Below are 12,594 nucleotides of genomic sequence, written 5' to 3'. Positions count from 1 at the left end.
TACAAGCCTTCACGGTGTAGGAAAAAACTGGAGCACCCAGAGGAAACCCCCGTGGTGAAACTCCACACAGGCAACAGCTGAGGTCAGAATGAACTCAGATCTCTGGCGCCAAGCAGCTCTACCAGCTACGCCATTGTGTTGGGATATACACACGGGATTATATCATTAGATGCATGTCTGGCACCGGCCAACCAGCCAAACATCAAACACTTCCAAAGTGCACCAGCCAATTTACCCAATAATCAAAAGAGACATGATAGCTACTTGGTTTTATCTGCACATGCATGCAAATAGGACTACCTTCTAAGCATATATTTCTATTATTTACAACTTTTTTTTGTGTGTTCTCTTCAGCTGGAAAGCCTACTGCTGCCTAGGTTTTTATTTTAAAGATTAAAGTTTTGAACACATTCCTTCATCCAACATTTCAATTAGCCAAAGGCCAATTCATTCAGATTGCAGGCTGCATTTTGACGCAAGCAGCGTGTACCAGGCCAATTATAGTTTCAGGTGACTGAGCTGAAAGGACAAAAAGTCCTTGCTCTCAAAACATTTCAACCACCTGCCATTTTAATTGGAAATTAATTCAGTTACTTGTTCAAACACCACCAGCTCACTGAGATTAATGAACAAGATTCCAAATTTTCAAAGATATGCAGCTGTGGCTCTTTTATTCATCTACTTGCCTTATAGGAGTAGTTGCACACTCAGTGCAAGCTGGATTGTGCTTTTGATGCCATTTTCTTGTTGCTACATAAGGGATGTTCATCTCAGCAGGTCTCTTTTCCTGCTTACTGCCCAAACATTGGTCCATTTCACTCCCCACAAAAATAGCTTTTAGGAAGGAACAATGCTGCCTGAGATATCTATGGAGAGTGTTGCATTTTTTTGTTGGCCCACAAACCCATTGAATTCTCAAAAGTTCTACAGTAGCTCGTTTGCTGCTCTTTATTCCTTCGCCACAACAACCCAGTGTCACACTCTGGAAGCTCCGAATGCAGGACATCTTAGTGCTCATGTCATAAAAACTATCAAATGTTACACAAATTATAGAGGTTTTACAGTTTAAAAAAGGGATTTAGCAAAGTTGCCCATAACACTGGTGCACAGAGTGCTCCTGAATTATGAGCAAGAACCTATGATTTACCTTCCAGCTTCAAATACTTCTTAATGATTTCCATTGAACCAGTGTGTACACTTTTATGCTGAGGAACTAGTCACCTATTCTCTGACATTCCCGTCACCTCGAGCACAATTCTCTGACATTTCCGTCACCTCCAACACCGTCACCTTCACACTACCAGTCACACCTTCCCATCCCCACCCCTTTCTGTCTTCCGCAGAGACTGCTCCCTCTGCAATTTCTTGGTTCACTCATCCCTTCCCACCCCTCCCCAAGTACTTTCCCTCGCACCCAGTGACCCCAGCGGTCTTTCCAGATAAGAGAGAGGTGCATGTTTACCTATTTTAACCTCATCCACTGCATCTGGTGTTCCCGAAGTGCCCTTCTATACATCGGCAAGATCTAGCATAGACCCGGTGACCGTTTCACCAAACACTTGCAGTCAGTCCACCAAGGTCCATTGCATCTCCCAGTTGCGAACCATGTTAACTCCTCTGCCTATTCCCATACTGACCTCTCTTTCCTAGACCTCCTCCGTTGCCAGAGTGAAGCCACATGCAAACTGGAGAAATACCTCCCCCTCCCCCTCCCCCTACATTACATTACCTCTAGCTCACAATTCACAACTCTTGAATCTTTTTGTCCCACACCTGTCTTTTCATTGCTGGTCATTGTCCAACCATCTAACTATCAACGACCCCCGCTCACTTGTATTCACCCATTAAAATTTGATAAGCAAGTCAACGCTGTGGTAAAAGCCAGCTTCTTCCAACTTCGAACCATAGCTAAAATCAAACCTTTCCTCAAATTCGACGACACAGAAAAAATCATTCACGCTTTCATTTCCTCCCGCCTAGACTACTGCAACTCCCTATACACTGGGATCAGCCAATCTTCCCTGTCCCGCCTGCAACTGGTCCAAAACGCCGCAGCGAGACTCCTGACGGGTACCCGTAAAAGGGACCACATCACCCCGATTCTGGCCTCTCTCCACTGGCTCCCTGTACGGTACAGAATCAACTTCAAGCTCCTCCTATTCACGTATAAAGCCCTAAATGGACACTCCCCCCCCTACATCAAAAATCTTCTAACCCCCCTCTCTAACTCCAGGTCCCTCAGATCGGCCGACTTGGGGCTATTCACTATCCCGCGGTCTAGGCTTAAACTCAGGGGTGACCGCGCTTTTGCGGTTGCAGCTCCTAGACTGTGGAACAGCATCCCTCTCCCGATCAGAACTGCCCCCTCCATCGACTCCTTTAAGTCCAGGCTCAAAACATATTTCTACTCCCTAGCGTTTGAGGCTCATTGAGGAGGCGCTGTGAACTGTTTGCGTGCTACTGTATGTTTTCATTTTTTTTTCTATTGGAACCTAATCAAATGTACAGCACTTTGGTCAACGTGGGTTGTTTTTAAATGTGCTATACAAATAAAATTGACTTGACTTGACTTGACTTGACTTGCCAAGCATTGTCTGAAGGGTCCTGACCTGAAAAGCCCCTTGTCCATATTGTCCAGAGACACTGCCTGACCCACTGAGTTACGCCAGCACTTTTTTAGATCACCAAACTCACGCTGTCTCCCTTTCAAATCACCATTTATACCTTTCTTTTTCTGCTATCTTTGTACAAAGAGTGTGTTGCAAATTCTATCCCTAACTTAATGATTTAGCAACTTGTATGTTCAAAATTTATTATTGATTCTTGTTATATTCTGCTCAAAACCTTACCTAACATATTATTTTTTGTAAGTGCTTGCTTTTTATCCTGATGTGTTTTCATTTTTACCTTTTCACCCTAAATTTTGACTTGCTTTTAAATGGGGTTGACATTTTATTACTTAGATTTCCTTCTTTAAAAAAAGATTGGCACCTTTCCACTCAAAACCAGAGACTCCTTGCTGGGATATAGATTCAGGGACATTGAATTCCTTTCAACGTCTCATTTATTTGCTTGGTCTCAATCTGAATAACTTTGACGGGTTAATTAATAGACAATAGACAATAGACAATAGGTGCAGGAGTAGGCCATTCAGCCTTTCGAGCCAGCACCACCATTCAATGCGATCATGGCTGATCACTCTCAATCAGTACCCCGTTCCTGCCTTCTCCCCATACCCCCTCACTCCGCTATCCTTAAGAGCTCTATCCAGCTCTCTCTTGAAAGCATCCAACGAACTGGCCTCCACTGCCTTCTGAGGCAGAGAATTCCACACCTTCACCACTCTCTGACTGAAAAAGTTCTTCCTCATCTCCGTTCTAAATGGCCTACCCCTTATTCTTAAACTGTGGCCCCTTGTTCTGGACTCCCCCAACATTGGGAACATGTTTCCTGCCTCTAATGTGTCCAATCCCCTAATTATCTTATATGTTTCAATAAGGTCCCCCCTCATCATTCTAAATTCCAGTGTATACAAGCCTAATTGCTCCAGCCTTTCAACATACGACAGTCCCGCCATTCCGGGAATCAACCTAGTGAACCTACGCTGCACGCCCTCAATAGCAAGAATATCCTTCCTCAAATTTGGAGACCAAAACTGCACACAGTACTCCAGGTGCGGTCTCACCAGGGCCCGGTACAACTGTAGAAGGACCTCTTTGCTCTTATACTCAACTCCTCTTGTTACAAAGGCCAACATTCCATTGGCTTTCTTCACTGCCTGCTGTACCTGCATGCTTCCTTTCAGTGACTGATGCACTAGGACACCCAGATCTCGTTGAACATCCCCTCTTCCTAACTTGACACCATCATTGTTTAGGAATTCATCGAGGATCAATGGCATTAAATGCATTATACTGCAACAGTTACTTGTCTTCTCATCTTCTGAAAGTCAACTCCAAGGAACCAGATTCTGAAAATGGTGAAGAACAAGCAGCCATTAGGTGACGTTTCGGGTCAAGACCCTTGTTCTCGACCTGACACATGACCCATTCCTTCTCTGCAGAGATGCTGTCTAACCCGCTGAGTTACACCAGATTTTTGTGCCTATCTTCGGTTTAAAGCAGCATCTGCAGTTCCTTCCAACACAGCCATTACTATAGACTTTGTTTAGTGCTAGTTACTGGGGATGAATTTCTAGCCATTCCTTTTCCAAAAATAAATCCCACCTTGTTATCCTTTCTTGATAAGGTATTTTTTCAGTCCTTGTGGAAGAAAAAACATGCAAACTTGCTTCCTTCAAATGCAGAGGCACTAGGTACATTTAAGTACCTGTTATGATGATCAACCCAGTGAAACAGGGCTCAGAACATAATCTCTCCCTTCTCTGCATTGTCCGGTTTAGCACTGCCATAATTAGTTGGATCCTATCTCGCTCCTTAAGAACCCTTCTGCTATTCATTATTATCTTGCCATGCAATCCTTTGTCAATTTTATTCTTGCACAAAAAGTGGAAAACGTGCATCTTGAGCAAAGTACAGTCTGCTGTAGCCATGGCTACCTGGAGCTCATCAATGGGACCGTGGAGAGAAACAACACTTCAAGTTCCTGGGGATCTGAGACTCATCACAAACTTGTTTCTAATCCCCAACCTGATCACTCCCACATACAATCCAATTCCCTCAACCCTCCCCGCCATTTGTGTAGGGAGGAATGCTGGTTTAAACCAAAGACTGTCCTCCCCAGCATTTAGCTGATTGCATCCTATTAGGAATCGGTGGACATGCACGTTGCTATTCTAAGTTACCTGGTATCATGTATTATGTGCTCCTTTTCTTTATTTGCTATCCCAGTTGCATCATATCTATTTGCCACATTAGCACCTACCGACCAAGATTATTGATGTCTTCCTGCAGTCTACAAATTTCATCCTTGCCATTAACCAACGTTTCTGCCGACCATCACTCTTTGCTTTCTCTTACTAGTCATTTTTCTAGTCAAAGGATTTATATTGTGCAAGCTAAAGGAAATTGAAATATACAACCTATAAAAACATTTTGGCTGTATTAGTAAAGCTAGGCCAGGGAGCACATCCAAATGATGAAATAAAGAAGTCAATATCTCAATCAAACAGGCAATTCGATCTATCCAACTTTAGTCCATTTTACAATGAAAACAGGAGACAACCAACTGAAAATATTGAGGTGGTGACTTGGGGAAAGTTTGACACCAGTTATTTTTGTTAAAACTTTGCAGGGAATATTTAAAATGAAAAATATTGACATTATGTCACTGAATCCCAAATGTAGAGTTTGAAGATCGAACTTCCCATTGAACTTTGCCTCAAAGATAATAAGGACTGGCATTTCTCTCGCACATTTCTCGATTTTAGGATGTCCCAAAGTGGTGAACAGCTAATAGAGCGCACTATTAATCCCATTTACCAGCAATGATCTTTTGCATTCCATACCATAGAGATGCAAGTACTCATCCATTTACTTCTTAAATGTTCCCACCTGCCCTTCAGACAGCATTCTAGATTTCAACCACATTCTGGTGAAAAATATTCTTCCTAAGATTGCCTTTAAACTTCTTATCCCTTATCTCTCGATTAGATACTGCTGGAATATTATTCTCTATTGTACACCATGTATAATATGGCCTCTTGTAATTTTGCATATCTCTATCAGGCTCCTCAGCCTCTGCATTTCCATATAGAACAAACCCAGCCTATCAGACTCAGTTACTGTAATCTCAATCCAGAGGTCTGCACTAATGATGATGGGAGGTCATACCATGTAGGAACAGAAATATTGTACTTTTAGTAATGGTTATTATGAAATTAATGGTTGTTATGGAAATCCATTTGGTTCATTAATGTCATCAAGAGAAGGAAATCTTCCACCCATGCCTCAACTAGACTGCATCTGATCCAAAGCCATGTGGTTAACTATTAACTCCCTCTCAAATGACCTGACTAACTCTGCAGTTCAAATCAGGAGGAGGAATAAATGTTGACTTTATTGGTAATGCCTCCATCCTTTGTATTAATACACAAAGCTTCTGTACATTAGATTCATAGAGCCAGAGTCACACTGCACAGAAACTGGCCCTTCAGCCCAACTTGCCCATGCTGACCAAAATACCCCATCTACACCAGTCCAAACTTCCCACGTTTGGTCTATATCCCTCTAAACCTTTCCTCTTCATGTGCTTATCCAAATGTCTTTTAAAAGTCTACAGCACATGAAGAGGAAAGGTTTAGAGGGATATAGACCAAACGTGGGAAGTTTGGACTGGTGTAGATGGGGCATTTTGGTTAGCGTGGGCAAGTTGGGCTGAAGGGCCAGTTTCTGTGCAGTGTGACTCTGGTCTGGGCCTGAGTCTGCATAGCTTCTGAGATCAAGAGATTGGGTGTTTTCAGGCTAATATGCCCTTAGACCTTCGACATGATATTCACACTGCCATTATCTTATTTGTTCAATTTTGTTGGCACTTGCGTCATACCAGGGAATGGTTTAATATATTTGGGAAGGTAGATAGATCCTTGGGTCATCCAAAAGATGGCACCACTGGGACTGCCACCTCCCCCCGGTACTGAAATAGGACATAGAACATATAAAACTACAACACAGTAACAGGCCCGTCGGCCACAATTTGGCAAACATGATGCCATGATGAAATGATCTCATTTGCCTGGATATGATCGATATCCCTCCATTCCCTGCACATCCATGTGCCTATCTAAAAACCTCAAATGCCACTATCGTACATGCCTCCACTAATACCTCAGGTCGCAGGTTCCAGGCACCCACCACCCTCTCTGTAAAATACTTGCCACCCCCCACATCTGCTTTAAACTTTGCCTCTCACGGACATTAGCTCAAATGTTCCCGAGAAGAGTGAAAGTGTTAGCCCCGATTATTTGTTGATACCTTGATTTTCAGGATATTTTTGAAATCCCCGGTAAATCGGTTAAGCAAAATAATTGTTAAATTTGGATCGGACAAGGTATCCAAATGGCTTATAATCTTGCACTGCTCAGAACTCCCATTCCGAGTTCAGTTATAGTCAAATTCTGATTGATATGAAGTACTTAGCCCTTTTATGCCTATTTAGTCTGGTCGTCTAGTTTTCTGCTTTGCTGATATTATCTTGAGTTTGCACATTTGTGGCTGTTTTTGAATAAAGTGAAATTTTAATCCAAAACTATGTGAAGAAGAAATACCACCATCGTTATACCTAAAAAGATTTCTGAATTCACAGTGCAAGTTTTGACTAAACATATAATTATTGTTCAAGATCCAATGTATAATATTATTCCAAAAGTTGTTGTTGGGCAAACAAATCCTTAAAAGGGAATATGAAGACTTTTAAGTGCTCCTCTGATATCATATGTGTTGAAGGGAACTCATTGTATCCTAAACTGAAAGAATGGGTGAAAAAACAAGTCAACTCAGGAAAACCAACTGGATAAATGCTACCACACTTGCTGCAACCAAGCTTCTTTAAAGGAACAGAAGACAAAACAAAGCACATGCAGGCTTAGAGGTGATAAACATATTTTCATGAAAATGTAAGCACAGTTTCATAGTGATAGCTTCGGCAGCAAACACACAATGGGCTGAAGAAAGGGTTAGTATTGAACAGCAGGTTTGCATTTCAACACTTACCAGTCTGAGATAAGGAGTATCCATAGCGATGGAAACCGTCAACATCCTGATGTTTCCTGTAGTCTATTGACCTCAGTGACTGGCTTCTGGAACTATAGCGTCCAAATGCTATGGCAAGGCAATGGCTTGTGTAAATAACCTTTGCTTTCATTTCAAGCATATTCAGGATTACAGTTTTACAATGCAAATCACACAGAGAAGGTGAATTGATGGCTCTGAGTAGATTTTCCACCAATTTAAAGCCACAGAATTTAAAATAAAAACAACTTATCCTAAGTTGAAACAGTCTCTCAAATTGCACATGGAACTGTTTTTATTTTTTTAATTTTGAAAAAATCCACCCATCCCCTCCCATGGATCCTCATTATTTTGGCAGGATTTTTCCACAGCTCAAGGTTTGTGTCTTAAAAATTGCAGGGTCAGTTGTTTCCAGAAATGACAACAATGGAGTAAAGCCCAGTTTTGCCTTTCGCCAAATTAATTGTTTGGCATCCAGCAAATCAGTCTTGTGCAAACTCCCCAAATCTGCAATATTTGTTTTACCTTAACTGATGCCACAGTCAGTCCCAGTAGAAACGGTTGGGACATCCAAAAGGAAGAGAATGGTTTCTGTCTTCTTGGCTTTTTGAAAGACACAGTCTGCAAGAAACATATTCTTTCTCCAATGGGGAGATCCCTCACATATCCTCCAAATATTCTCCCCATCTCATTATTATTGCTTATTCATTAATATTATCCCCCTAATATTCATTTCTTCCTTCTTTTAAGATCAACACATGCCATCTTGATGGAAAGAAGTGTCTAACATCGGAGGTTGAGGTTACCTTCAATTAAATTCCAGTGTTTACTCATTACTCATTGCTTCTGGTAGATTGGATTGCTTCAAGTATAATTGGGCACCAGATTGCAGCAGTGCCAGTATTTGGCATTAGCACTGAGAAATACAAGGAGAATTGGGGATAAATATATTTCCGACATGATGTCATTGAATGGCAGATCAGACTCTGGGAATTAAATAAAGTAGCAGGATAACTGGAGTGTGCCTGGGGGTGGGCCAGGGGGGAAAAGGGCATGTAATGAATAGGGCCATCTCAGTTGAATATCTGTAATTAAGAAACCAAGAACAGGACTGGCCACAGAGTCCCTCTTGCCTTTTCTTGTTTTCAATTAGGTCATGATCATCTTTATATATCCATCTGTTGCCATCATTTTTCTTGATTGGGATTTGCAAAAATCAGATTTAAAATCATCAACTTTTTTTATATGGGATAAAAGCCTACATATTGACCTTTTCCTTGAACTTTAAGATACGTTTCCATATCTTTCTCCTGAATAACCTAGCTTGTATTTGTATGTTCTGTCCCCTTGTTCTCGATCCCCACATCAGCCAAAAATAGATCTCCTAATCCATCCGATCAAAATCTTAAAGGAATCATAAAATCATTTTTAACCTTTTATATGGATATTAGAATGCCAAGGACTAGAGTTACTATTTTGGATCTGCTCTAACCAAGGTTTTAATTTAATGCAGCAAGACTTTTTAATGTTCTAAAATTCTAATGATAAAAGCTAACACTATTAGTTTTTTTGATTATTTTTTGCCTGAGACTCTTAGATGTCGCTGCTCTGTGTGCATGGACCTCAGAATCTCTTTTAGCTTCCACTTATTAGTCCAGGGTCGATCAGTAAGTATCCTGTCCAAATGTCAACTTATTAACTAAATGGTTTCCAGAATTAAATGAGGAAAATTTCTGAACTGAGGAATTTAGAGGATTGCAGCTACTATCTGCAATTTTTTTAAATCATTTAATAAAATATAGCAATAGAAACCATCATGTCCCAGGTTCACTAATGGTGCTTTGCACCATTATTTTTCTAATACTGCTCTCTTTTTAATTTACTGACTGCCATTCTTCAGTTCATTTTTAATTTCTCTTGGGTGTCAAATATATTACCACTTCCTCCTCTGTGAAAACTGACACTAAAGTAATGATCAAACAATCGTCTCATTTCTTTATTATCCTTTGCAACATTATTAGCGTCTGTTTTTAAAGGGTCCATATTACATTGGGCGACTATTTCACTTGTTAAATTATTTTGTATTAATCATATCGCTAGCAGATTTTTCACCTACGTCATTTGCAGATTAGACTTTCATATTTGATTTCTTCATTATTCTTTATATCCTGCCCAATACTCAGGATCTGCATTCACCTTGGCACTTTCATTTCAATTCCTTTACATTCCCCCACCTGTCAACTACAATGTTTACACTTGGTAATTAAATCCCAATAGCACTGGATGTTTTTTTGATCTTCATCTATAATTTTAGCAAATCACAATTTTGACCAATTTGCTGATATTAAGATGTCTCTCCTCCAAATAATGCTCACAACAAGAACCTAAAATGTCTTAAGTCTCTCTTTATCAAAAGTAATCTTAAATTTAATCACTGTTAATTAATGTTTGGCTCATTATTCATTACCAAGTCAATTATGGTACAGCTGCATGTCAGTTCTAAAAAACAATACCCAGGACATTTTTTGGAGTGCATTCAGGAAATTAACTGTCTTACTCTCTTGAACTTGTTTGCTTTTCTCAATTTATCGGAAAACTAACTTTTCCATTAAAAGGATTTCTGATTTTGCGATTTTTCTCTGCACATGAATGAATACTATCTGTCACTTTATTCTTACTATCAGGAGACCAGGAGACAACAATCATAATGGTTTAAGTCCACAACCTTCTTCCAAGTAAGGCTGCAATATGTTTCCACTACACTACTGTATCTACTATTTACAATGTATACATCATGAGGAAACCAATGCAGAGTGCACAACTGAGACCCTGAGTCACTGATTACTTGTTGGTTTAATTTTTTTTTAAATCGCACTCCCACTCTAATTTCTCCCTTACACCATTCAATTGAAACATAACTGAAGACTGAGAATGGCACCTCCTAGTTTGGTTAACATCCCTAAATCTTTAGACCAAACACTGATTTCAGCAATTTGAGATCAAAATCATCGCTTCCATTTTCTTGGACAGCAGTTTCTGGCAATGATTCTCCTGACATTCTGAGCTCATCTTGATGTATATTTTGCTACCTTTATTGACAAATTACCATTCTCGATTGGCTGGCACCATCATACCTTTTCGTACAATGGTTCTGCCTTGCACACAATCACATTCTTTTTTCATGTTTTCTCCTCCCCTCTCCTTTTCCCTGCGCTCATTCAGTAAATTCCATAATATTTTCTAAAATTCCATTGACCCAAGGAATTAACTATTTCCCTTCACTAATGCTGCCTGAATTGTACAGAATTTCTATAATTTTCTGCCTTGTCGACAATATTAAATTTGTTATTCAGCAATGTCAACCATTGCCTTTTGGTAATTATTCTCTCCTATCTTCCTACAATTGCAAGTGGGTTTTTTCCCCATTGGTAAAATGACCTCTTCGTTTCTTTCACTTCACCTATGCATGCTTTGGACCTAGATTATTGAAGATCCAATTATGAGCACTCTCCAGCCTTGTCCTCTAACAATCATGATGTTACATTTTGCTTAGGATCCCTACAAGATTTTGGACTTAACACTGATTTCACCAATTTCAGATCATAATCACTGCTTTTATTTTCTTGAGCTGCAGTTTCTGGCAATGGTTTTCCTTGTCATTTTGAGCTCATTTGATCCATATTTTGTCACCTTTATCGACTAATTAACATGCCTGGTTGCCTGGCATCATCATCCCTTTTCATTCAATGCGATATTTGAGCCTCTAACACACTCAGTTTATTTTTTTAATTCTGTTTTAGAATGAGCCCCTAATCTGTCCTTCCACATTGATGTTATTTTTCGCACATTGTTTAATTTAACTTTTTTTTGTTACTTCTACCTTATCTTCTTTACTTATTTAAAAATCGTTTTCACCTGGTGCTTGGACATTGAAGTATGTGACCAAAATCCTGCTTATATTTTTATTTTAATTGCCAAGTTATTATTTTTACCATTGTTTCTCACTGAGGTACTGCATTCATTCTGCTGGGACCATGTTAAGAAACTATTTCGAGTGCAGTCTATCTCGAAAGATTCAACTCCCTCCTATTCCAATACCAGTGCCTCAAAAATTCAATCTCTAAACTTCTACTTTTAAATTTGCCTGTTAACTGGCCGTTCAGTCCTCTTTTCTACCATGAAAATGGATGAATGATTTTATTTTCCATTTTCCTATCCAAAAATCTCAAGTAAACCCTTACTTAAACTGTTGCCAAGTAGGAACACTCTTGAAGATTCTTGATCATCAGTGCAAAGGAAGCTACCAAACCTCTTTTGAATTCCTATTACTTAACTGTTCCTCCACACTTCATTCAGTGGTCTATTGTGCAAAAATTCTCAAGTGTCCCTTCCTGTCCACTATCCCCTTCTGGCAGCAATATATTCCCCCAAATGCAACAATGTACTAGCCAGGGGTTCCCAAAGTGGAGACATTTTCTGTTGATGTGGCAATCCAGGACATTCCTTATGCTTCAAAACTCCCACATAATACTGTCCCAACAGGTTGCCAGGGTTAAACTCAAAGCAACTTTAATGATATTGGCTGAGTGATAAATGCTGACCAGGAAATTGAAACTTCTGGTCAACTTCTCTGTTTGTCCTCGGATACTACCATGGAATCCTTTGCATTTACTTGGGAAATTGGAGCAGACCATAATGTCTCATTGATAAGATAGCGCTTTAACACTGCAGCATTTCCTCAATATTGCATCAATTACATGGCCAAGTGTCCAATTTTCAGATGACCCCCTCCTTTTGAACAGATCAAGATGCAACCAAGCAGAAACTGCTGGCCTGTTTGTATGACGATTAATGGTCAATACATGCATCATTTTTTTCAACGAATAATGTACAAAAAACTGCTGAT

General features: G+C 39.9%; 1 protein-coding gene across 12 annotated transcripts in view; it reads right to left on the bottom strand.

The window, feature by feature from the left end:
• Window positions 1–12,594, bottom strand: part of adgrb1a (adhesion G protein-coupled receptor B1a) — a 449,476-nt gene that overhangs the window by 302,502 nt on the left and 134,380 nt on the right. For 11 of the 12 annotated variants that reach the window (XM_078397552.1, XM_078397555.1, XM_078397557.1 and 8 more), the window contains one exon: window positions 7,671–7,778. The exons of the other annotated variant lie outside the window; for it this stretch is intronic. In XM_078397552.1, the coding sequence (XP_078253678.1) occupies window positions 7,671–7,778 (108 nt within the window). The remainder of the gene's footprint in view (window positions 1–7,670; window positions 7,779–12,594) is intronic. 12 annotated transcript variants of the gene reach the window in all.

Source organism: Rhinoraja longicauda, chromosome 4 (genome assembly GCF_053455715.1).
Source record: "Rhinoraja longicauda isolate Sanriku21f chromosome 4, sRhiLon1.1, whole genome shotgun sequence".
Taxonomy (NCBI): domain Eukaryota; kingdom Metazoa; phylum Chordata; class Chondrichthyes; order Rajiformes; family Arhynchobatidae; genus Rhinoraja; species Rhinoraja longicauda.
Note: the sequence above shows the minus strand (reverse complement) of the source record. Positions and strands in the feature narration are given on the sequence as shown.